The sequence below is a fragment of the Cervus elaphus genome, chromosome 15 (assembly GCF_910594005.1).
Source record: "Cervus elaphus chromosome 15, mCerEla1.1, whole genome shotgun sequence".
Lineage (NCBI taxonomy): Eukaryota > Metazoa > Chordata > Mammalia > Artiodactyla > Cervidae > Cervus > Cervus elaphus.
This window is the reverse complement of record NC_057829.1, coordinates 93,351,327-93,376,404: the sequence shown is the minus strand read 5'-3', so window position 1 is coordinate 93,376,404 and position 25,078 is coordinate 93,351,327. Positions and strand designations below refer to the sequence as shown.

Here is a 25,078-nt window from a genome sequence, read left to right as displayed (position 1 = left end):
GCCAGGCTAGCGTTCCGATCCACCCGGGAGGGAGAGGATTATCTCCCAGCAAGGGAGTCACACAGACTCAGCCTTGAAACCCCCACCGCAGAGGCAGGGGGGCTCCGGGCCCAGCCTTAACCCCTTGTCTCCCAGCCTCAGAGCCTTCAGGCCCGGCCCGGCTGACACGCAGTTCCTGCCCGGGGACCCAGCACCCACAGGTGCCGCTCATGGGCACCCCGGGGCACCGGGGCCGCTCACTGCGCTCACGCGGCTCACAGCCTGGGCCAGGCTCTTGGCCGGACACCCCCAGCCCAGGAGGTCCCGGGAGCCGCCGGGGGCCCGGCCCAGATGGTTCCCCGTCAGCCCTCCAGGCCCCTGTCCTCTGCACGGACAGGTGTGGGGACACCCGTTTTAGCAACAAACCGTGGAGGGCCAGGCGAAGGCCAGGTTCAGACCAACCGCACAGCGTCCACCGCGGCCGCGTGCCCCTGGCTCCCGTGTGTTCCTCCCTGTGGACCTCGGGCCGCGGGCCTCCCACCCCCTGCTCTTCGAGGGCCCTCGGGGGTCTCTAGTCTGTCTGGGGCAGCTCCCCTCGGGAGGACAGACCTCGCGGGCAGACACCCTTTGGCCTGCTGCCCCCGAGGCCTTGGTCAAGTTCAGTGTCTCCCTGACAGCGGAAGCTGAACCGGGGGGTCGGGGGCACCACCTGCTCATGGGGCAGGCCCCCGACCCGGCCTCGGGGTGGTGAGCGCCCGCGGTTAATGAGCCGGGGAACCGCCGGTCGGGGTGCAGGGCCAGCTGGGAGAGGGCGAGGTCGCACTGTCTGGGAACCCGCCAGGGGTTAACGCAGCCACCTTCGGGGCTGGGAGCTGCCGAGCTGGGCAGACAGCTGCAGGGACAGCCCCCCGCCGGGAGTGGACGCAAGGAGGGAGTGAGCGGCCCTGAAGGAGGCCCCTTATCGCGGGCCCGCTGTGTGCCAAGCACGTCCTTCAGGGCCGGCAGAGATACTTTCTGTCCTGTGGGCAGAGGGAGAGGCCAGCCCAGCACATTCCGCATCCCGGGGGCCACTCGCAGGGGCCCTGCCGACGGCGACAGGGCCCAGGACCCCACATGGGCCTGTGTGGACGCCACAGAGTCGGCGAGCGTGCAGTCTCCCTCCCTGGGTGCCTGCTGGCGGCCGCAGGACTGCGGGGCAGGACTCCGCCTGAGCTGAGCCTGGGTCCCCGGCCAGCCTCCCTGGAAGCCAGCTGCTGTGCCTACTCCTGGGGACCATGCTCACCGCCTGGGGAGGGGGCTGGAGGCGGCTCCCATTAGTCTGATGGTGCCGGGACGGTGGGAGCAGGCTCCACAGCCAGAGTGCAGGGAGGGGCCCGGGTCCCCGCCCTGAGCTTGGGGCCCACTCCAATTGCCGAGGGGCCGCGCAGCGCCTGGCAGCAGGGTGGTGCTCGGGTGCACCCGTCAGGCAGGGAGCCGCCCTAGCGTCCCCTGGCTGGGCCTTCCTGCTTGTGGCCACTCTGGGTGGAAGCTGGCCCTGCGTCCATCCCTTTGTCCCCAGAGTCCACAGAGAGAGGCTTCCAGGGGCTGAGACTCCAGGGGCTGCGGTCTCCGGGGGCCACAGCCAGATGGGCTGGTGGGACTGAGCTCCTCGTGGGAGGCCCAGCCCGCAGCCACCACCTCCCTCTGACGAGCCCTACCCAGCAGCCCGAGGGGGGCTTCCACACACAGACTCTACCGGGTCAGCACCTGGTTCCCAGGGGCCTTGGGGGAACACCAGACGGTGGGCCTGGCCCCCTGCTCCCCCCTGGCCGCCCACCAGGATCCCCAGGCTCCAGCTGGTAAGGGACCAGCTACGCCGGCGTCCAAGCAGGGCCAGCGGGGTCCACACACCCGAGACCTAGAGCGGCTGCCCCCACCCCGTCTCCTCGCCGAGCCTCTCTGGTTCCTCGCGTGGTTTATAATCAGCAGGCACTGATGTTACAATCAGGTCAGCAGGATGACCAGGAGGGCCTCGGAGGGCTCTGGAGCGCAGGCCTCGCACCCCGGCCTCCCTGCCTGTCCACCTGCCTCCTGCCGCCTCCCTCCTGCAGGCCTGCCGCCGGCCTGAGGAGCCACGATCAGGGGCAGGAGTGTCTCCCCAAGAGCCCAAGGAGGCAGCTGTGAAGGGGAGGGTTGATGGCGGCGGGGACTCAGGACGGGGAGGCCCCAGGGATGGGGGGACCCTGAGTGGTTCTGGAGAATGAGGGGCCCACAGAGATGGCCCCAGGGCCGCCGCTCGAGTTGGGGCTTCACCCCTCAGCCTGGCACTCAGCAGGTGGCCCCCTCGAGCCTCTGAGCTCCCAGGAAGGGGCGTCTCCTCTTCCACCTAAGGTCCCCCCTCCCCAGCAGAGTCGGGGGTCTGACACCCACTCTGTGGCCCCCTCTAGCCCAGAGACTGGCCCCTTCCAACTGCCCAGGAGACCCCTGAGCAACTGACCCCCCACTGGGGTCGGCAGGCCCCTCGCCTGGCTGCAAGGTCCCCCAGAGGCCCTGGGGTTGTGGACAGGCTCCTGGCGGGGGGCACTGGCCCCCTGTATCCAGCCCAGCGTCTGCAGATTCTCAGCTACACCCCCGGCCCTGAGGGGTCCAGGCCCCAGTGGGGTGTCAGTGAGGTCTGGGCCAGGATGGCAGAGGCCCTGGCACGTTCACGGGGGGTGCTCATTCTCACATGGCCTCCCTCGCATGGCCACCTGTGCCCTCAGCTCGCCTTTGCATCCTGGAGCGCGGCCCTCAGCCCCCAGGCCCACTGGTCGGGTGAGTGTGAGGGGCTGCTGCACACAGACACACACACAGACACCAGGCACTCACACACGCACAGACACACACACGCGCACACACACACACACACACACGCGCACACACACACAGAGACACACACACGCACGCGCACACACACAGACACACACACAGACACCAGGCACTCACACACGCACAGACACACACACGCACGCACACACACACAGACACACACAGACACACACACAGACACCAGGCACTCACACACGCACACACACACACGCACGCGCACACACACAGACACACACACAGACACCAGGCACTCACACACGCACAGACACACACACGCACGCACACACACACAGACACACACAGACACCAGGCACTCACACACGCACACACACACACGCACGCACACACACACAGACACACACAGACACACACGCACACACACGCACACGCACACACACACAGACACACACGCACGCACACACACACAGACACACACACAGACACCAGGCACTCACACACGCACACACACACACACACACACACACACAGACACACACGCACATGCACACACACACACACGCACACACACACACACACAGACACCAGGCACTCACACACACACAGACACACACACACACACGCACACACACACGCACACACACACACACAGACACACACGCACACGCACACACACACACACGCACGCACACACACACAGACACACACGCACACACACGCACACACACACACACCAGAGCCACCTCAGAGAAAAGCAAGGTGGGGCTGGGGGTGTCTCTGGACCTCCGGGCAGAGAGGGGGCCATCCTGGGTGCGGGGGGCGCAGGCCACCCCAGGGCCGAGGGGGCAGAGGGCGTGAGGGCTACACAGCAGGACCCTGGGACTCGGGACGGGGTGGGGGGGTGTGGGGACACCTGATGTCCGGTCCGCTTCAGACTCAGATCACCCCTCTGTCATCTCCCACGGGGGGAAGTGTCTGTGAACAGGGCGGTGGACATCCATCCACGTACATCAGCTGTCCACCCGCTAGACGGTACTGATTGGCAGCCCCGTCCAGGGGCAGGAAGCTGAGCCCTCCTGGGGCCCTGGGCCTGGGGGCGGGGAGTGCATTGTGTGCAGGTGGCCTGGGGTCTTTGGTCGGCCGCCCTGGGTGCTGACTCCCTCACCTGTCCCTGCGTGTCCCCCCAAGACCCCTGGGCCCCTGGGGGCAGAGCTGAGCACGGGGTGGCCTGCAGGTCCTCTGGGCTCCCGGGGGCCGGTCCGGGGCTCAGCGCCCAGGCCGGAGGGGAGATGCTGCTCCTGAAGGCTGCCCCCGCGCGCGTGTTCCGGGCCGTGACGCAGGCTGCTTGCAGGGAGATAAGGCCCGGAGGAGGCTTGGGCCAGCCCTGGCCCTGTCCCAGGCCTGCCGGGGGCCTGCCTGCTGGGGCTGGGCGCTCTGCTCAGAGCAGGTCTTTGTGCCCCAACCTCCCAGGTGCGGGGGCGGCCGGGGTCCTTGGCACAGCATGCCTGTGACCGCACGTGACGGCCGCTGCCCGGGCCGCCCCACCAAGGTCTCCGCCTGGCATAAAAGGGCACCGGGCGGCTGCAGTCACAGAGCTGCGGTCCTCACACAGCTCTCCACCATGCTGCCCTGCTCGCCTGCCACCGGGACCCCAGACCAAGCCCGACCATGACCAGGTAAGGCACGCGGTCCTCCCGGTCTCTCCCACAGCCCGCTGACTGCCCAGCTTGCTCACACCCGGACCCCTGCAGCCGCGACCGCAGCTCCTTCAGACTGACCCGAGCCGGCGTGGCCCCCGGACCTGCAGCCACGCCACTCGCTGTTCCTTTTTCCTATGCATATACTTCTTTGAGGGTCTGGCCTAAAGAGGTGTAGGGCATGGGAAAATGGGGCCCCGAGGTTCCCCTGCGCCACAGCCTGCTCCCTGCCAGGCACCCGCCTCGAGACCTGCCTCCGCGTCCCGCACACCAGGTCAGGGCTTCTGACCTCCGCTTTGGGGTGAGGGGGTCACAGTTTGTGGGACAGGATGGGGCGACCTTCACTTCCATGGGTGCCTAGAGCTGTGGGTGTGGTCCAAGCCCCGTTCCTGGTCTGCACCCAGGAGCATGGTGGGGGTGCGGCCCTGGGGATGGAAGGTGTGGGAACAGGAGTGGGACGGCCCGCCTGTAACCACGCGGGGCCTGACGCACCCAGCGGTGGGGGGTGTCAGCGAGGGTGGCCATGGGGCTGCTTCTCCACGCTCATCATGCTGTGATAATGAGTGTAATGCAAATAAAGGTAATTTCATGTAGAGTTCAGTGTGGAGAGTGTTGATGTGGTGCATTTAAAGCAAAGTTCCCTCGTCGTGTGGTTTTTTTCTCATGCAAGCTGGTGGGGGTGGGGGGCACATCAGTAAGAATGGTCTTGGGGGAACTTAATAAAAATAAAACTTAATTAAAAAAAAACACACACAAGGGAGAGGACTCCTAGACATGTCAGCTGGGAGGGCGGTGGGTGGGGAACTTTCTGACGACCTTTCTGATAACCAGGGTCACGGGGACAGGGCACTCCCAAACGGTGGGGCGGGTGGGCCAGAACGCCCAAGGCTGCAGTGAAGACAGTCCATCCCCAGCACTGCCTGGAGCACCTGCTGGGTGGTGGGAGCTCCCTGGCGAGGGCGCCTGGAAAAGGGGCAGAGGGGGTCCAATGACTGTCGGGCTTATTAGCTAATTGGCCCAGCAAACACAGCTCACAGACGCCCTTTATCAGCTGTCGTCCCAGGCTTAGCTGTAGGATGGTCCTGTGGGGGGTGGGAGAAGGGGACGGGCTGCAGCTCCTGGAGGCCCCCAGGCTCAGGCAGACACCCACCCCCAGTACCTGCTCCCTTCTGTCCATCCTCACCAGGGGACTGGGGCGGGCTTAGCTCCCCCAGGTATGACACCCTCAGTGCATGAGTAACAGGGGCATTGAGCCAGACACTTGTGTTTTCTGTGATGGGGAGAGAGATGGGCTGCAGGCAGGGCTGGATGCAGGCCGTCAGTGGCTCTGCCTTGTTCTGCATCATTATCCTCCCGTCAGAGCTGCAGGGAATGGCTCCTGGGCACAGGGCGGGAAACCCCGCAGACTCACCGCGGCCGGCCAGCATACCCTCCCTCTGCGTTTTGGACTTGTCCCAGCTGCAGGGGACGCATCCCTCATGGGCAGCTCCCCGGGCAAGAACACAGGCCTGGGAGTGTCCACCAGGAGGTGGAGCAGAGCAGGCCAGTGTGTCCTGCATCAGCTGAGTCCAGCAGAGGAGCATGGACAGGCAGCCAGGGCCAGGCCTGGGGCTGGGAGGCCTTCGGGAAAGCCAGGTGACGCCAGACAGGCTGTCAGTCCTGGGGGGCTTTGTCCTGTAAAAGGTGGGGTGGGGGAATGATCCTGCCCCGTAAACCTCAGCGTGGCTTCCTGGGGAGGTTTCCCTCCACCTGCCGCCTGGCCACTTGCAGTCACCACCAAGGCTGGGAAGGAGGGTCTCACCGGCCTGGGGAGGCAGTGACACGCAGCCCTCCATCTGCAGAGGCCAGGAGCCCTGGAGGCCGTGCGGCCCTGGGGTCCAAGACCCCTGGAAAACGATGGTCAGGGATGACAGGTTCTCTGCCACCAGGTGTCACTGAAACTGGAGGACGGAGAATCTGTGTCATGGCCTGTCCACCTCCGCGGGGCAGGGCTGGGCCAAGCGCCCACCCCCAGGGTCACAGCCTGGGATGAGAACGGGAAGGAGACGGATTGGGGCTGGCGGGGGGTGGGTAGGGTGAGCACTTGAACTTGGTGCCGTGGGAACCCTGCACATCAGCTGCGCCCGTGGGCCTTCCTTCCGGCTGCTGCCCCTCTCCTACCCCATGGGCGCTGTCCTGCAGCAAGGACAGAGAACAGCGGGACCGGTGTGGGGGGGGGGGCAGGCATGGGTCCTGGCTCCCAACACTTTCCCCATGATGGGGCAGCAGGGCTGGAGGACCAGCCCCCGGAGGCCCCGCCCCCACCGCAGCAGGGCAGGCACCTCTGGGCCTCAGCTCTGCAGTCACTGTTAAGATTGATTCAAACCCAGGATGACAAACACCTTCACTTCCTCCTAATCCTGTTGGTTTTCACGTTCGTGCATTAAGCTGGGAGCACCCAGCACAAGAATCTGCCTTTATCTACTCAGACTGGAAGGCCAGCTTCCAGCACCTTTTGTGGAATAAGCTGTCCCTGATTGTGAGGGCCCAGCACTGCCCTGTCCTCCTTGGCCTTTGGTGGCTTGCTGACCGTCCCCTCCTACACAACCCTTTGGCTGTTTTCAAGGAGGAAGCAGCTCTAAAACATCCTCGACTATAAACTGTCCACAGTCCAGAGGCCAAGAGGGCCCAGTCCCAGCAGCAAGAGGAGTGGGGGCTGCAAGCCCGCCAGGCACCGCTGTCTCTGCAGGTAGACACCAGGCATAGCCCCGCACACCCCGGGTGTCTGGCCGGCCTCAGCTGCGGGCGTCCGGGTGCCCACACTCCTTTAGAAGGCAACCCCATCTCTGGAGGGGCCTACAGGCCCCGGGCGCCCCAGGACAAGGCCAGCTCGGCGGGCACCCCCGGTCCCGGCGTCTGGGAGGCAGCAAGCTGGGGGCTGCCCGCCGCACGAGGCCCACGCCAAAGCCGAGGGCTGGTTCCGCTCGGAAGGAAGAATCCCGGAGGCTGAGCCAGAGCAGGGGGCTCAGACAGAGGCCCGGGGGCGCAGCGGCGGCGCAGAGGCTCGGGGCGCGGGGCGCGCGCTCAGCCGGGAGTCCTGCAGGGGGCGCTGCTATTTCACACGGCGACACGGGACCAGGTTTTGGCCGCCCCGCCCCGCCCACGGACGTCGCCCCGCCCCCTGTCGCCAGCAGCCCCGCCCATGGATGCCGCCCCTCCCCTCCCCCAGAAGCCGGCCCCGCCCCTTCCGGCGAGGAACAGGTTTGGAGCCGGAGAGGACGGCCGCCCCGCCCCGCCCCCGTCGGTCCCGCCCCCTTCATCCGGCCCCGCCCCCTCTCCCGCCGGACAGGGCGGAGAAGCGCTCCGGGGCGCCCCTTCAGCCTCCCGGTCCGGCCCCGCGGGAGGACGGGGCGCACCTCGTCCGGGCGGCCGAAACGCCGCCCAGGAGGGACACGGCTGCCCAGGAGGAAGCTCCAGAGAGGCCAGGGCCTCGGGAAAGCCGCCCGCCCGCCCGCCGGCCTCCCACTGGGTCGAGCCGACGCTCCTGCCCGCCCTCGGCCGGCCTACGGGCCGGGCTCCGGAGCGCGGACGCCGCGGGGAGGACAGAGTGGACGCGGCCGCTCTCCCTCTGCCCACAACACGCAGGCGACCCCTTCCGGAAGCAGTTTCTGTCACCCGTAGACGGGGAGCTCTGACCCCGGGGCGGGGCGGGTGCCGCGGGGCCCGGAGCCCACCCAGGCCAAGCCCGTTCCCCGCTTCCCGCCCCGTCCTCTGGCGCCCCGGCTCCGTGACCGCCGCCGTGTGTCCGGCGGGTCTGTTCTGATTTGTAGGTAGGAGACGGGGCAGCACCAAGCTTCCCCGTGAGGTGGACACGTCTCCACATTCTTTATTTAAACTTTTTAAAAATGGAAATATACAGTTAGCACCAGCTCCACTTTTGGGCGCGCAGGACCTGACATGGAAACGCAGTGGTGAAGTCACTGAGCGACAGGCTGAGTCTCCTCCGCTGCGAACAGAGGCCCCTCGGGGTTGGGAAGCCACAGGATGTTCACGAGAACAGAATCCAAACGGCACCGGGCCACGGCCATCCCTAGGCGAACCCGCCGGATGCAAGGTGGCCGGTGAGCTAGCCGAGTTTGGAGGCCGGAAGAAGGTGCCGGGCGCTGCGGAGGGGCCGCGGTGACCTCTCCGAACAGCGGGCTTCATGAGGCGCAAGACGTGTTAACGTTTAACCCTCTTGTAGAAGTGGGCTCCGAGGACTTGGGCTTGGACGCCACGGGCACCAAGCGCTGACGTCGGCCGTGGCTCACAGGGAGGGTGAGGGCAGCTCCTGGTGGGGGTGGGGGGAAGGAGTCCCAAGGGCCTGAGCAGGGAAGACCCCTATCCGAGAGGCAGCCCCAGGCCTGGGCAGAACCCCCCTGCGACAGGAGTACACGGATGGGTGACTCTTCTTCCGGACCCGCCCCAACTCCCGACCCAGCCTGGGGAAGGGGGGCCCCCTGCACACCCACCAGGTGTGGGTGTTCCCTGGGCACACACTCCTGGGGACTTAAGCGCCCCTGTGCCCACGGTCTGGGGGGGGCTCCCTGCTGTACACCCGGGAGACCTCAGTGGGCCTGGCTGTGCGCTCGCCCCGCTCAGCTGTTCTGGGAGAGCCAGTCCACCGGGCTGAAGCTGCCGTGAAGGGTGGAGGCGGGAGGCAGCCCCACTCATGACTCGGCTCTGGACAGACGGTGGGCCTAGGAACTGGGTCCAGCTGGCTGGGCTGCGCCTACAAGCTCAGGAGGTGGGTGGGAGGAGGGTTTACCTAGATGACCCAAATCCCCCCTCCTCAGATAAACGGCACCTAACTACCTTCAATTCAGAGGGACAAAGGAGGCCATTCGCACCTCCTCCAGCTCCGCGATGTCTGGGGGGGGGGGGGGGGGTTGCGGCCAAGAAAGCAGAGGCGGCAACTGAGGACTAGCTACGTGGTCTCTGCTGCCCCTGCCCTGCTGGCCCCGTGGCCGGGACTGCTGGAGGGTGAGGGTGGTCCGGCCCTCCAGCACCCTGCTGTCCAACCCGCTCTGGAGGTCTGCCCACCCGAGGGAGTCCGGGGTCTGCACTGTCACTCCTGGGACAGGTGGGCTCGGCCAGTGTCTGTCTCGGCAGGAACGTGGGCCCCGAGGAGCCAGGCAGGGTGGGGAGGGGCTGGTCCCTGAGGGCCCCTTGGGCCTGCCCACACGCTCTGCCGAGGTTCACTCTGGTTACAGGAGCTGCCCCCAGATTTGAGTGGCAGGTAGGAAGGGGGTCTGCTGGTTCAGGGCAAGGACATGTCTGTGCCCGGCTCTTGGGACGAGCTGAGAGGAAGGGCAGGGTCTCCTGAGCTTCTGCTCTGCTGGGCCGCTACCCGGCGGCCCCCCTGCCCCCAGTAGCCAGGCAGGTGCAGGGGCTGCTCTATGGACAGTCACTCGATGGTCGACCCCCATGCCCCCAGCGCTTCACTCCTCACTGGATGCGGCCGTGTCCCTGGTGCGCAGCTGGCCTCAGGGAAGGGGGTGGCGAGATCTGGGGGCAGCCCTCTCTCCCCCAACCCTGGCGGGCCCGCGTCTTCCCGCCCCATGCCACCGGCAGACTGATTCGTGGCACATCCTAGACGACCCGCAGGGCACTGCTGCAGGGACCCGCCTGGGGAGCCGCTCCCTCAGCAGACACGGCCCCCAGCCCCAAGGCTTTGGAACGGACAGGGTGAGTCTGCAGCCTGGGCTTCCGGGGCGCCCCCTGCCCACACCCTCCCGCCTGGCTGCCTCGCTTCTAGATTAACACCCGTCTTGCCCTCGAGCCTCTCGGGCTCAGCCGGCTTGGCCCCTGACCCGGTTGGGTGAGGCTGGGATTTAAGTCCCTCACCGTGTCAGGTGGGGTGTCTCCTGAGATGACGGCAGGATGTCCTGCGAGCTGCGTGTGCCCAGGGTGCTCCCAGGACGCTCGTGGGCAGGTGTAGACGTGGGTGTCCTGCCACCGCGACAGCAGCCGAGCTGCGGGGGCTTGGGGCCCCTGGGCCGGTCGCGGTGCCCCCCCCAGGCTGGTCGAGGGAGGAAGCCGCAGCCCCGTGACTGCTCCAGGCTCACAGACACCCTCTAGGTCATGGGTCCTCAGCCCCCCAGCCCATGGGCCGGTACCAGAGCCGCCTGTCAGAACTGGGTGGTACAGCAGGAGGTGAGTGGGGGCCGGACGCAGGCAAAGCTCACCTGCCTCTCCCCGTCCCTCGCGGTGCCGCCCGAATCACAGCCTCCTCCGTGCAAAACCTGTCTCCCCTGGAACTGGTTCCTGGTCCAAAAAGGTTGGGGACCACTGGCTTAGATGAAGGGGAACGTTTGTTGGGAGTTACTGCATTGAGTCCTAAAAGCAGTACTTGTGAAAGGTCAGGCATTAACATGTACCATGCCTTTCAAAACCCAGACAGGGCTAGCACTTCTTTCCTTCTGATTTTTCAGGGTCCGTCCACTGGCCTTTCAGCCCCACATGGGCACCATCGGCCGCAACCCCACCCCAGGTCTGCTGGGTGACCCCTTCTCTTAGGGGACCCACCTCTAACGCCACCCCACCTTGACTTCCCGGCCCCCACCCCGACCTCCCCTCGCGGGTCAGACGGCTCCTCCTCCCAGCTCGTGTGTGTGTGTGTGTGTGTGTGTGTGTGTGTGTGTGGGCTCCTCCTCCCAGCTCGTGTGTGTGTGTGTGTGTGTGTGTGTGTGTGTGTGTGTGGACTCTCAGCACTGCCGAGGGCTTGGCCCTCCTCCTCACCTGGCTCTGGGCTCCTGGGGTCTCCCCTCCCCTCCCCTCCATCTACCCCGGCAGCTCTGTGACAGCTGTCGCCCCGAGGGGCCTCAGCTTCCTCACTTGGTGGTGGTCTTCTGGGCTGCACGCCGCCCTCCTCGGGATCCAGGTGAGCGGGCGCAGGTGTGGCAGTGGCTCTGGGCCCTTGGCCTCCAAGCCCAGGTGGCAGCCGACCTCCCACTGGATCCCGCACCTGCGCCCCTCAGAGTCACGTCCCACTGCACAGGCAGGGGCTGGTGGGGGCGAGCGGGGGCTGGGCACCCACGATCTGCAGCCATCTACACTCCAGGGCCCTGAGGCGGCGACTCAACCCGCGACCCGTCAACTCCCCCCACAGCGGGCTCCTCCTCCCCCAGCGGCTCAGCTGTCTGAATCCCTGGACCTGCTGGGTCCTCACCATCACCGTTGGGCAGTGACTAGTGCAGGCGAGTGAGGGCCCCCTTCCTCGACCCCTTGTCCACGTCCCCCGCCACCGAGAGGCCAGGAGGCCCCGTGAGGCTCCAAAACTGCCCCCTAGTCCCAGTGCCCCCAGGTCCCGTCTCTCCCGCGCCCCGCTGTGCTCAGAGTCAGGGCTTCAGCCACCATGCCCCTCACCCCCCTCGTTGGAGCCAAGAGGGAGAATCTGGGCTTCTGGTGGGGAGAACAGAGGTGTGCGCCTTGGGGCACGGTGGGCATGCCCCACCCCAGCAGGGGGGCACCGGTGCAAGGGCGTGGTCAGCTCACAGGCTGCAGCTGTGGAGTCAGGGAAAGGGCTGTCCATGAGGACTGGCCACCCCGTCGGCTGGGTGGGCGCCTTCCTCCTAGGGGGTCAGGTTGGAGAGCTTCCTGCTGCTGTGCGAGGGGCCTTAGTCCCGGCCTGGCCCCTCCGTCCCACCCGCAGAGGCGGCAGCAGGGCAGGCCGAGTGGACAGGCAGGGGGCAGACCCCCGCCTCCCATCCAGGCTGCAGCCCCCTCGCCTCACACCCTCCCCCACACCTGCCAGGTCTCGCTGGCCCTGCTCCGGTCAGCAGCTCAGAGGTGAGTCCTGCACCTGGGGACCCCCCACGATGTCTCCTTGGTAGGTGGGGGCCCCGCCAACCTCCAGTCTCGTGAAGACCTCTGGTTGGAGGGGCTGGGCCAGGCTGGGGTGCCTTGGGAGGCCCACAGATGGACAGACAGACTACAAGCACACACCCACAGCCAGGCCCTGTGGCCTTGCAGCAGTCCCCCCGAGATGGGATGGGAATGACGTCAGGGTGGGTCCCCCGTCAGTCTGAGGGACTCTGAAAGGGGCCCCTGGTGACCCTGGAAGGAACCTTGATGAAGGTCTAACTCCAGGCCCTGGTCTTTGGTGAAAAAGACTCTGAAGCTAGGAAGCTGAAATCAACAGAACTAAAAGAGTTTTATGTAAGGACTGAATGTGGAGCTCTGAGCTCTGAGCACGTATAAACTAACTCAGATAGAGAATCCAGTGTCTCAGTTGCACAGGCCACCTGTGGCTGGTGGCGGCCGTGTGGGACAGTCGTTCTGGAACATTCCTGTCACTCCAGAGTGCTCCTGCTTGGTGCTGTCATTAGAAACAATGAACCAAGTGAAGTCAGATGAGCACCTCCTGCTGAACACGATGGAACAATGACCGCTGAGGTCTTCACGAAGGGGCCTCTGCAGGTCAGGAGAGTCCTTGGAGGATTAGGTCAGCGCCAAGAACTCAGAAAACAAAGGAAAAGGGAGTGCCCGCAGACGTCCTGAAGGTGCAGGACCCCCAAGGAGCAGAGAAACCCGACTGAAACACACAGAGGTGCTCACGCAGATAAATGGCCAAAGGTGATGGGCCCCAGACACTCCCGCTGAACAGCGATGGAGGACGGGCCACCCTCAGGGTCCACACCAGCGACTCAGCAGGTCCTGGGGCTGGGCCAGGTGAGCGGGGTGAGCTGCATGCCTGAGTAGCTGCTTCCGATCCTCAGTGACCACAGCTCTGGGAGAGGCCAGCACCTGGGTGTCCGCTGGAGACCCTGCCAGCACCGGCGGCAGGGTCCTGTCTGTCCTGCTACAGGGACGCCAGGCAGGGGGCTGCGGTGCGGACGCTGGCTGCTTCCTTGCCGTGGCCTCCTGTGGGGGGAGCGGGGTCAGGGGCGCTAACCCCAACTGCGAGGCCCCACCCTCATGGCCTGTCGCCTCCCAGGGGCCCTCCTGACTGCACCATCCTGGGCTTGGGATCTCAACACAGAATTAGGAGGACACGTTCAGTCTGTAACACTCAGCGCTGTGGTTTCTGGCAAATTGGTCTAGCGCAGAACAGGGGCGGGAGGAAGGTAGCGCTATTGTGCCTCTTGGTACACCCCTCCCCATTCTGTGCCCCCACAACGTGGGGAAGAGACTACAGACGTAGTGGGTGTCATGAAGACAGTGGAGAACCACGCAGACCGGGGGCCTCTGGTGAGGGTGTGGAGGAAACGCTGGAGGGAGCCATGCTGAGCTGAGAGCACAGACACGTCTGCCCACTCAGTTTCTTCTCCGCCCAAGGTCTTCAGGCCCTAGCTGCGTGACCTGGAAAAAGGTGCAGGCTTGCAGCCAGGCGCCCCTTGAGTCTCCGGGGAGGAGACTGTTCACACCGCCGGTACGGACAGAGCCTGGTATGGACGGTGTGGTTAGAGGAGCAGGTGTAGAAGAGACAGGATCTGGAAGATGAGCTGTGAGAATCAGGACAGGCAGTTCTGAAACACGAGGTGTATGGGAAGCTCGCTTCAGTTACATTCAGGGACCGTCTGGACACCAAGGGAGCTCAGGCAGAGCTAACCAGGTGGAATGGAGCCCTGTCTGGGGTGTGGGAGCCCCTGGACTGAAAGGGTCAAATGCCTCTTTGGGGAAAATGCATCCCGTATGAGGTGGTCCCATGTCACTGGAATAGCTGTTCTAGGGCTCAACAGCACTGACTCTTGATGAACGTGCTGTGATAACCGCTCTCTCTGGCCCCAGCCCCAGAGGGAAGGGAACTGGTGTGGGAGGCCGAGGGTGCTGAATTAGGTGGGAGCTGGATCCCAGCCCCTGGCGGCCCACACAGAAACAAACTGGGGCCAGGGGCGAGCTGGGTACAACCAGCCGGGTGCAGCCCTGCGTTACGGGGCGGACGAGGCTGAGGGCCCAGGGCAGTCCTCCACACACAACAGGAGCACCAGCCGGGTGTGGGGTGAAGGGGAAAAGCAAAGCCAGCCCCAGGGCCCCACAGCTGCCGGGGGTGGGGCGGGGCGAGGCCCAGAGTGGGGGACCCGCAGTCACTGCTGTTGATCGTCCAGGCCAGCGAGGCCACAGGCCACTGTGCATGGGTCTCGGTGTCACAGGACAGGCATGCTGTGAGTTCGCGTGGTGCGGACACAAGCGGAGGCTGGATGGGTCCCCGAGCACCGGGACAGGAGGGCACCGGCAGGTCAACGGCCACACTGCTGACCGCGCACTGTAACACCGGTTGTTAAAGGTAGGAACCACACACTCCCTAGGATGGCTGAGATGTAAAAAACAGTAACAGAAGTGTGCTTGTAGATGTGGGGAAATTGGAACCCTTGTTCAGTGTTGGTGGCAATATAAAATGGGGCAGCGGCTGGAAGATAGTATGGAGGTTCCTCAAAAAATTAAAAATTACCATTTGGGAATTACCATATGGTCCATTAATTCCACTTACACACCCCAAAGAACTGAAAACAGGGTCTTGAAAGATACTTGCACACCCATGTTCGCAGCAGCATTATTCGTAATAGCTGACATGTGGAAGCAGCCCAGTGTCCACCAACAAGTCAATGGACAAGCAAAATGTGGTCCATCCATGCAGTGGGCTATCGTTCAGTCTTTAAAAAGAAAGAAAACCCGCAGTATTCTGTGTATATCATTCACAGCTTGGAGGACATTATTCTAGGTGAAATAAACCAGATACAAAAAGACAAATACTGCCTGATCCCACTTTTGAGGTCCCCAGTAGCTCAGATGGTAAAGAATCCGTCTGCAATGCGGGAGACGTGGGTTAGATCCCTGGGCTGGGAAGAGGGCACGGCAACCCACTCCAGTATCCTCACCTGGAGAATCCCACGGACAGAGGAGCCTGGTGGGCTGCAGTTCATGAGGTCGCAGAGTCGGACACGGCTGAGCGACAGGGCGCACACAAGAGCATCCCGCCAGGGGCGGGGGAGGGGCTGCAGAGTGAGTGTCCAATGGTGCAGTTTGGGAAGAGCAAGTTCCGGAGCTGATGGGGGTGACCGCTGCACAACGTGAACGTCCCTGACGCCGGAGCTGCACACTTGAAATGGCTAAGACGGGAGACTTAACGCTCCATGTATTTCACCAGAGTGAAAGCGAAGGGGTGAGCCTGCTGGCTGAGGGGCCCCTGAGGATAGGCCGGGAGGCCGGCTGGGTCGATGCCCACAGAGGGACAGAAAAGGGGTGCTCAAGGCCAGGGCGCCATCCCCACTGTGATGTACACGTGCTGAGTCAAACCCAGGATGGCCGGCACAAGACCCAGCTCCCCCCACAGCCCCCCGAGAGCTACAGCTGAGGCGGGTCACGGGCAGGGCGGGGAGACACGATCTGAGCATTCCCACGCGTCAGGAATGGCTTAAGTTACAGGTAAAGTCCCAAGTTGATGCGCTGGAGTGAGACAGGCTCGCCCCTCCCCAGACTGGAGGACCTTGGCGAGGCCGGGGAAGGGGTGGGCAGGGTCATCAGGCCCTGAGGAGAAGGCCCTGGACATGGCCCCCAGACCGCAAGGCAACATGGGCTGTAAGGCAGACAGGTTCTCCTTGGCACACCCCAATACCTTGGTCCCCAAAGACTTGGAGGCTTACATGGATCTCTTCAAACCCCCAAACAGCCCTTTCCCAGAGCAGAGGGTCCCGGTGACATCACCCCCTGCCCCCGGGGGCTTCGGGGATTTGCTGGGAAGCGGCCCAAGGCTGTCTCAGACCCCCCACCCTTGGCTCTTACCTTTGGGAGTGTGTGGGGTGTGTGGGCGTTTACAAAGGCCAAGAATTCCACTGCAGTTTCTGCCCTCGGTGGACTGGAAGAGGGCAGCAGAGGCCACAGTGTCCTCGAGGATTCGGAATCTTTCATACACAGCCCCCAGTCCTGCCGAACGGTGGGTGCAACTTTGTTCTGCCGGGTCCCTGCGGCTGGGGGCCCAACCGGGCCTCTTAGAAGACATTTCCAGAAAAGGGCTGGGGGAGGGGCTGAGTGCTTGGCCGCCTGGAGCCTCCGGAGGGCGAGGACTGCAGGGCGCTTGGAGACAGGCTTCCCGTTTACCTCGCGGACCAGAGCAACCACTTAAGCCTCTGAATGAGCCCCTAGCTGCTGAAAAGCCGCCGGGCATTCAGCCCGAAGGCGTATTGTTATGCGGGCCCGCGCCTCTGGCTGCTTCCTCCTCCCACCCGGCTGGGAGCACGTCCGGCCCCGCCCCGTCCCCGCCGGGTCTGAGCCCCCAGCGCAGGGTGGGGCCCTCAGTCAAGACTTGGAAAATGCTCCTGGGGCGATTTCGATAAAGTCCTTTTAAAGTTGCACGAACCCTGGCCTCCGCCAAGGTGGGAAAGCTCAGACCCGCCACGCCTGCTGCCCCGGGCCCGCCCAGTCCACGCACCTCAGTGGACAGGAGGGGACCCCCTTCCCGGGAACCTCCTCCCTGGACGCTGCTCGGCCCAAGGCCGCGGGCTCTTCCCTGGACGGCCCGCGGGGGGCGGCGGGAGATCTCTCACACCTCCCCCACCGGTTCCGGCTGAACCCGGCCCCCGCCGGTTTCCCGGGCCCTCCCGGTGGCGCCCGGCCTCCTCCCAGCTCGCAGGGGCTCGCCCACCGCGGCCGGTCTGCGCTGGTGGGAAGTCTTGGTAAGCAGATTCTGGAGACCTGGAGAAGGCTAGTGTGCGATGAGGGCCCCGAGCCCTCTCCTGACGGGAGACGGGCCTCCTAGGCTTGGTGGGGCCGGGCAGAATCCCAACTGGGCCCCTCCCCGGGGTCCCGAGGCCATTCTAACCTCCCGGTTATCTCCCGCCCGACGTACTCACCCAGTGCGCAACCTGCACACACAGGATTGAGTCAGAAAAAGCAATCTTTTTATTGAACATACCTAGGTTGGGGGGGGGGGGGACGGGGAAGGCAGCAGGCAGGGTCAGGGCTGAGGGGGCGACCCTCCGGCGCGGGGACCACCGAGGGGCAGGCCTCAAGGGCGCGGGTCGGCTAGGACGCCTCGCTCGGCCGCGGCGCTGCCCAGGATGAAGCCCACGGCCAGGGACACGGTCTGGTCGAAGGAGCCGCGCAGCTGCTCCACGTGCTGGTTCAGGGTCAGCAGCTGGTCACGCAGCGGGCCCAGGATGGACACGATGTCGCCGAGGTGCCCCAGGGTCTGCATGAGGGCGGCGTTCAGCGACGGCGGCGGCGCGGGCTGCTGGGGCGCGTGGTCCTCCGGGCGGCCAGGCGGAGAGTCGGGGTCTTCCCGGGCGGGGCCCGGGGACGGCGGTGGCGGGGAGCCAGGTGCACGGAAGGGCTCGGATTCTTCCGGGCGGCCAGGCGCCGGCGTGAAGGTGCAGAGGGCCGTCGGGGAGCCTGGGGCGTGGGGCGCGTCCGCAGACTTGGGCGGGGACGGACTGAACCTGAGCGTCCACGCGGGATCCGAGTCAAGCTCTCGGGACGCGGGCAGCGGCGGGGCGCCTGGAACACGGAGCTGCCGTTTGCCGGGGGCGCGCCCGCCCCCCACCCCCCGGCCGCTCCTCCCGATCCTCCGTCTGCGGCGCGCCCTCCCCCACCCCAGCCCACCTACCAGGCTCGGCGGGCGCTGCGGAGGCCGGCCGGCGGCCGCGCGGGGGTCGTCCGGGCCCGGGGGAGCGGCGGCGTCCGCGCCTGCGCCCGTTGTCGCCCAGGAGGCCCATAAGCTGGCGAATCTGCGCGTCGAAGGGCCCGGGCGGCTGGCCGTGCGCGTCGCGGACCTTGTCTTTGAGGAACTTGTAGCGGCGGCGGCACTGCGCAGGGGTGCGCCGCACCTGCTGGCGGGCCAGCGCGGCCGACACGCGGCGGTAGGTGGGCAGCGCCTGGCGGCGGTCCAGCAGGAGCGCGCGCCACACGGCGGGCTGCAGCAGCGTGCCCAGCAGCAGCTCCGTCTCGCGTGCACTCCAGGGCGTGCGCTGAGCCGAGCCCGGGGACACGGGCGAGCCGGGGGACGCGGGCGAGCCGAGGGGCGCGGGGGGCGCAGGCGCCGCCAGCGCGCCGGGCGAGGCGGGCCTCCGGGGCGGGGTCTCCGGGGCGCCCCCCGCCAGCCGCGGCTCGGGGTCCGGGCTGGCGGGCGATGGCGGCTCGGGCGCGGGCGGCCGCCGCGGCCGCAGCAGCATGCCGGGGCCGGCGGGGTCGGGGCCGAGGCCCGGGAAAAGCCGCCCGTTCGCTCTCGGAAGACCCTGCGCGCCCGCCCTGCTTGAAGCCGGCGCGGAAGCCCCGCCGGGTCTACACGGCCCTCCCCCTGCCCCGCCCCGCCCCGCCCCGCGCTCCAAGTTCAACCCGACCTCGGCAACGCCTGGTCTTCGGGCCAGTCTTTGGGTTCCTGGGTCTCGAGCTCGTGGAGTAAGGCTCAGCCCCCGCCCGCCTACCGCGAAAGCGCCCGCCCAGCCGCCTTGTCTGTACTTCTTAAACCGCTGGATCAAGTCCAAACGAACTCGGCAACGTGTGTCGGCCGCGCAAGGTTCCATTCGTGTTTACGCATGTGCCGTGCCCTTTCACCGCTGCGTAAAGGAAGCCGTGGAACATTCTGGTTCCAAAGGCTCCTTTTCCCTTTGGTGCGCCCTTCTGCTGCTAAGTCACTTCAGTCGTGTCCAACTGAGCGCGACCCCATAGAAGGCAGCCCACCAGGCTTCCCCGTCCCTGGGATTCTCCAGGCAAGAACACGAGTGGGTTGCCAGTTCCTTCTCCAGTGCGTGAAAGTGAAAAGTGAAAGTGAAGTCGCTCAGTCACGTCCGACTCTCAGCGACCCCATGAACTGTAGCCCACGAGGCTCCTCCTTCCATGGGATTTTCCAGGCAAGAGTACTGGAGTGGGTTACCATTGCCTTCTCCTTGGTGCACGCTAGATATTCCTAAATGCAGTCGTGTTCTGGTTCTACCAGACCCCCGAACCCCGCTGCGGTTTTAGTTTGCGGAGGCGGTAGTGTTCACCGCTGTCTGCTGGACCTGATGGAGAGCTAGGCCATTGGTCGAACTTAGTGTCGTAATTTACATACACTGCACATAAAGGGACTTTCTTATTCTGATAAAGAATGGCCACCGCCAACATTGTGTTTGCTAGAGTGTTAAGCCTACTCCCTGAGATACTAAGGGTAAGAGGAGGGTGCCCAAAGTTACAGCTTCTGCTCAGCCTTCTAGAAGTCCTAGCCAGAGAATAAACCAACAAAAAGGTGTGGGAAGTATATAGCCAGGGAAGAAGTGAAACAGTCCTCCTTGCACATGATATGGTGGTACACGTGGAAAGTGCAAAATCTACAGGCACAGTCAGAAGTAATGAGCTTTGCAAGGTCATTGAATACAAAAATGAGCAAAAATCAATTGTATTTACTGTATATTAACTACGGAGAAGCAATGGCACCCCACTCCAGTACTCTTGCCTGGAAAATCCCATGGATGGAGGAGCCTGGTAGGCTGCAGTCCATGGGGTCGCTAAGAGTGGGACATGACTGAGCGACTTCACTTTCACGCACTGGAGAAGGAAATGGCAACCCACTCCAATGTTCTTGCCTGGAGAATCCCAGGGACGGGGAGCCTGGAGGGCTGCTGTCTGTGGGGTCACACAGAGTCAGACACGACTGAAGTGAGTTAGCAGCAGCTGCAGCATACTAACTACAGTAGTTTAATAAAACTTGTTGTTGTTCAGTTGCTAAGTCGTGTGCCACTCTTTGAGACCCCATGCACTGCAACACACCAGGCCTCCCTGTCCTTCACTATCTCCAGAAGCTTGCTCAAACTCCCGTCCATTGAGTCCGTGATGCCTCCAGCCATCTCATCTTCCGTCGTCCCCTTCTCCTCCCGCCTTCAGTCTTTCCCAGCATCAGGGTCTTTTCCAATGAGTCGGCTCTTCACGTCAGGTGGCCAAAGTACTGCAGCTTCACCTTCAGCATTAGTCCTTCCAATGAATATTTAGGATTGATTTTCTTTTGAATTGACTGGTTTGATCTCTTTGCCATCCATGGGACTCTCGAGGCTTCTCCAACACCACAGTTTGAAAGCATCAGTTGTTAGACACGCAGCCTTCTATATGGTCCAACTCTCACATCCATACCTGATTACTGGAAAATCAATAGCTTTGACTAGACAGACCTTTGTTGGCAAAGTGATGTCTCTGCTTTTTAATATGCTGTCTAGGTTTGTCAAAACTCTTCTCCCAAGGAACAAGCATTTTTAATTTCATGGCTGCAGTCACCATCTGCAGTGATTTTGGAGCCCAAGAAATTAAAATCTGCAACTGTTTCCACTTTTTCCCCATCTATTAACCATGAAGTGATGGGACTGGATGTCGTGATCTTAGTTTTTTTAAATATTGAGTTTTAAACCAGCTTTTTCACTCTCCTCTTTTACCCTCAAGAGGCTCTAGTTCCTCTTCGCTTTCTGCCGTTAGACTGGTATCATCTGCATGTCCAACGTTGATATTTCTCCCAGCAATCTTGATTCCAGCTTGTGATTCATCCAGCTTGGCATTTGCCATGATGTGTTCTACACAGAAGTTCAATAAGCAGGGTGACAGTATACAGCCTTGACGTACTTCTTTCCCAGTCTGGAACCAGTCTATTGTCCTATGTCTGGTTCTAACTGTTGCTTCTTAACCTGCATACAGGTTTCTCAGCAGGCAGAGTAGTCTAGTATTCCCATCTCTTTAGGAATTTTCCAGCACTTTCTTGACTCCATCTTTGCAGTAACCGCAATGGTGTCTATGATCTAGTCACCAACATGCAGCTTTTTGTCTGCACCCAGGAGCTACACAGTCGAGGTGACCGACCAGGAAACTGTTGCCCAGATCACCGCTCAGGTAGCTTCATTGGAGGGCTTCCCTCCAGAAAATCAAGTTCTGCTTCTGGCAGGCACACCCCCAGAGGATGAGACTACCCTGGGCCAGTGTAAGGTGGAGGCTCTGAGCACTCCGGAGGTAGTCGGCTGCATGCTTGGAGGTAAAGCCCATGGTTCCCTGGCCCGTGCTAGGAAAGCAAGAGGTCAGACTCCCAAGGTGGCCAAACAGGAGAAAAAGAAGGAGACAGGCCGGATCGAGAGGCACATGCAGTACAACCAGCACTTTGCCAATGTTGTGCCCACCTTAGGGAAGAAGAAGGTCCCCGATGCCAACTCTTCAGTCCTCTGTAATCTTGGCTTTCTCTAATAAAGCAGCTTAGCCCAATCGAAAAAAAAAAAAAGAATTTCCCACAGTTTGTTGTGATCCACACAGTCAAAGGCTTTTGGGTAGTCAATGAGGCAGAAGTAGATATTTTTCAGAAATTCTCTTGCTTTTTCTTTAATCTCTTGGATGTTGGCTTTTTGATCTCTGGTTTCTCTGCCTTTTCTAAATCCAGCTTGTACATCTGGAAGTTCTCAGTTCATGTACTGTTGAAGCCTACCTTGAAGGATTTTGAGCATTGCCTTGCTAGCATGTGAAATGAGTGCAACTGTACAGTAGTTTGAGCATTCTTTGGCATTGCCCTTCTTTGGGATTGGAATGAAAAGTGACCCTTTCCAGTCCTGTGGCCACTGCTGAGTTTTCCAAATTTGCTGGCATATTGAGTGCAGCACTTTCACAGCATTATCTTTTAGGATTTGAAATAGTTCAGCTCGAATTCCATCACCTCCATTAGATTTGTTTGTAGTGATGCTTCCTAGGACCCACTTGACTTCCTCACTCCAAGATGCCTGGCTCTAGATGAGTGATCACACCATCGTGGTTATCTGGGTCATTAAGACCTTTCTTGTACAGTTTTTTGGTGTATTCTTGCCACCTCTTCTTAGTATCTTCTGCTTCTGTTAGGTCCTTGCTATTTCTGTCCTTTATTATGCCCGTCTTTGCATGAAATGTTCCCTTGGTATCTCTAATTTTCTTGAAGAGATCTCTAGTCTTTCCCATTGTATTGTTTTCCTCTGTTTCTTTGCATTCTTCACTTAAGAAGGCTTTCTTGTCTCTCCTTGATATTCTCTGGAACTCTGCATTCAGTTGGATATATCTTTCCCCTTCTGCTTTGCCTTTCACTTCTCTTTTCTCAGCTGTTTGTAAAGCCTTCTCAGACAACCACTTTGCCTTCTTGCATTTCTTTTTCTTGGGAGTGGTTTTGGTCACCACCTTCTGTACAATGTTATGAATTGCTCTGTAGTTCTTCAGGCACTTTGTCTGCACCAGATCTAATCCCTTGAATCTACTAGTAACCTCCACTGTATAGTCATAAGGGATTTGATTTAGGTCACAGCTAAATGGTCTAGTGGTTTCCCCTACTTTTCTTCAATGTAAACCTGAATTTTGCAGTAAACAGCTCCTGATCTGAGCCACAGTCAACTCCAAATCTTGTTTTTGCTGAGCTTCTCCATCTTCAGCTGCAAAGAATATAATCAATCTGATTTCAGTGCTGACCATCTGGAGATGTCCATGTATAGCATCGTCTCTTGTGCTGTTTGAAAGAGGGTGTTTGCTGTGACCATGTTCTCTTGGCAAAACTCTGTTGCCCTGCTTCATTTTGTACTCCAAGGCCAAACTTGCCTGTTATTGCAGATACCTCTTGACTTACTACTTTTGCATTCTAATCCTGTAGGGTGGAAAGGACATTTTTGTTTGGGGTTAGTTCTAGAAGGTCTTCTTAGAACTGTTCGACTTCAGCTTCTTCTGCATTAGCAGTTGGGGCATAGAATCAGATTACTGTGATATTGAATGGTTTGCCTTGGAAATAAACCGAGATCATTCTGTCGTTTTTGAGACTGCACCCGAGCACTGCATTTTGGACTCTTAATTGACTCTGGGGGCTCCTCCAGTTCTTCTAAGGGATTCTTCTCACAGTAAATATAATGGTCATCTGAATTAAATTCTCCCTTTCGTGTCCATTTTGATTCTTAAAACTCCTTGGTGTGGGATAATTCTAAGTCTGCACCTGGGTTATACAGACAGCAAAGGGCGCCTGATGTCTTTCTCGGCCGTGGAACTTTGGCAAAGCTGAGAAGTTGATGGTTGCACAATCCTACTGACTAACCCGCAGGGTGGCAGGCTCTCTGCTCACACCGCTCGTCTGCTCCAGCTGTGTTTAGTCATCCTGTGCCCTCGGCCTGCCCCCGGCCCTGGTCCTCTCTGGATCTTTTTCCCTATGTACTTGACACTTTGAGGAGACTGGTGGGTATTTTGAGGCTTGCCCCTCAATTTGGGTTTGTCTAGTGTCTTCTCATGATTAGACCGGGATTCGAGGGCCTGGGATGAGACCCCAGAAGTGATGTGCCATCTGCTTAGTGCACGTTAGGGCGCACGATGCCAGCAGGCTGGGCCGCGGTGCTGACCCCCTCTCTAGTTACGGTGAAGCCTGCGTCTCCCGCAGTGAGGGCACCCTCCTCCTGTCTGCCCCGCGGGGTCCACTTGCCCCCAACACGCAAAGGCTGGAGGCTGCACCTCTCGGGGCCGCCCTGCGTACTCTGCGGGTCCCTCGGTTCTTCCTGTTTCTCGTTCAGCTGTCGTTGACACTGGCGTGGGCTCAGACTGACCCTCCTGGCCCACAGCCCATCACTGTCACGCGTGGGGCGCACGTGGTCGGCTCTGGCTGGGGGAGCAGCTCTTTCCCTCTTGTTCTGTGTCCTTTTGACCTGATCTATCTCTGTCGCCTTACCCCCTTTAGCGCCTGACTCATCTGCTATACTTTCCCTACCCCAGCCCTGGAATCAGCCATTCAGCTGTTTCTGTTTTTTTTTTTTGAGACCTGAATGGTATCTGGAAACCAAGATTTGGGGTGTCAGTGCTTTAGCGGCTGTGGTTTGGGGGGCATTTCTGCTCCCCAGGGGACGTTTGGTGATGTCTGGAGAGTTGCGGGTTGTCACAGCTGCGGTGGGGGGGGGGCATGCTGCTGGCATCTAGAGGGCGGAGCCCAGAGATGCCAAGAAGACCCCCAGGCTCGGGAGGCCCCACAGCAGAGAGACCCCCACCCACGGTGCCCACCAGTCCTGCATTGCAGCAGCAGGGCCCTTCCTGGTGATGACAAGCCCAGGGCGCCCCTCAGTCCCCCGGCGAGGAGGAGCTGGCCGGCCGACCTGTGGGCTGTGGGTGGGGGCTGGGTGGCTGGGCCCTGGATGGGCAGGCTTCGTGGCTGTAGTGCCCGGGGGCGTCTGCAGGCAGCGACTGTGGGAGGCTGGCCGTCTCCTCCGGAGGCTGCTCGCAGGCCCCAGGGTGTGGGGCTTGGTCCTGGGGCCGCCTTGCCCTTGGCTCGTCAGCTGAGGTCACTGCCCCCCGCCCTCACGAGCAGCCCTGGGGACGTCGTCGTGGCTGTGAGGAGCTCCCCAGACCCGCGGGGCGGACAAAGCGCAGGAGCCCTGGCGGCCTCTTGGTAGAAACAGCTTTATTAGAAACTGGGCTGCGTGACAGCGACATGCAGATGGGCGCGTGCGAGCCAAGGCCGCCGCCCCCGGGGCAGAGCGTTCGGCTGGAGCGTGTGCTCACGTGGCCGCCGACCCTGCTGAGTTCAAATGCTGAAAACCTAGAACCTGGTCTGCAGAACTGAATTCTCATGTGAAAGCCACGTTAGGGCCAGGCGTGCCGCACGCCTCTCGTATTTCACGTATGCAGGAGCTAGGTGTTGGGAGTGAATATATGTGGGAAAACAA

The 25,078-nt window shown here is 61.9% G+C and overlaps 2 protein-coding genes, 1 long non-coding RNA gene and 1 pseudogene across 3 annotated transcripts; 3 read left to right on the top strand and 1 right to left on the bottom strand.

Annotated features, from left to right (window-relative positions):
• The first annotated feature begins 4,392 nt into the window (after positions 1-4,392).
• Positions 4,393-5,076, top strand: LOC122708650. The gene is made up of 2 exons (XR_006345245.1): positions 4,393-4,460; positions 4,536-5,076. It is a non-coding gene; the product is annotated as an uncharacterized LOC122708650 (long non-coding RNA).
• A 1,630-nt stretch (positions 5,077-6,706) lies between these two features.
• Positions 6,707-8,155, top strand: LOC122708569 (vegetative cell wall protein gp1-like). The gene is made up of 3 exons (XM_043924778.1): positions 6,707-6,798; positions 7,131-7,209; positions 7,292-8,155. Exons 1-3 carry the CDS (start codon positions 6,707-6,709, stop codon positions 8,153-8,155), a joined length of 1,035 nt encoding a protein of 344 aa, XP_043780713.1.
• Positions 8,156-17,323: 9,168 nt separating this feature from the next.
• Positions 17,324-18,984, bottom strand: UTF1 (undifferentiated embryonic cell transcription factor 1). Its single transcript, XM_043927028.1, has 2 exons — positions 18,043-18,984; positions 17,324-17,933 (listed from the first exon to the last, which is right to left on the bottom strand). Exons 1-2 carry the CDS (start codon positions 18,956-18,958, stop codon positions 17,446-17,448), a joined length of 1,404 nt encoding a protein of 467 aa, XP_043782963.1. The 5' UTR covers positions 18,959-18,984; the 3' UTR covers positions 17,324-17,445.
• Positions 18,985-21,202: 2,218 nt separating this feature from the next.
• Positions 21,203-24,975, top strand: LOC122708568 (annotated as a pseudogene).
• The last annotated feature ends 103 nt before the right edge of the window (positions 24,976-25,078 follow it).

Bases quoted from the DNA above. Each gene is read 5' to 3' on its own strand.
- LOC122708569 (XM_043924778.1), top strand. From the start codon at position 6,707: ATGGGTCCTGGCTCCCAACACTTTCCCCATGATGGGGCAGCAGGGCTG. The intron at 6,799-7,130 runs GCACCTCTGGGC...AACTGTCCACAG, and splicing joins CCCCCACCGCAGCAGGGCAG to TCCAGAGGCCAAGAGGGCCC. The intron at 7,210-7,291 runs GTAGACACCAGG...ACACTCCTTTAG, and splicing joins AGGCACCGCTGTCTCTGCAG to AAGGCAACCCCATCTCTGGA.
- UTF1 (XM_043927028.1), bottom strand. From the start codon at position 18,958: ATGGAACCTTGCGCGGCCGACACACGTTGCCGAGTTCGTTTGGACTTG. The intron at 17,934-18,042 runs GTAGGTGGGCTG...TCCGTGTTCCAG, and splicing joins CGCAGCGCCCGCCGAGCCTG to GCGCCCCGCCGCTGCCCGCG.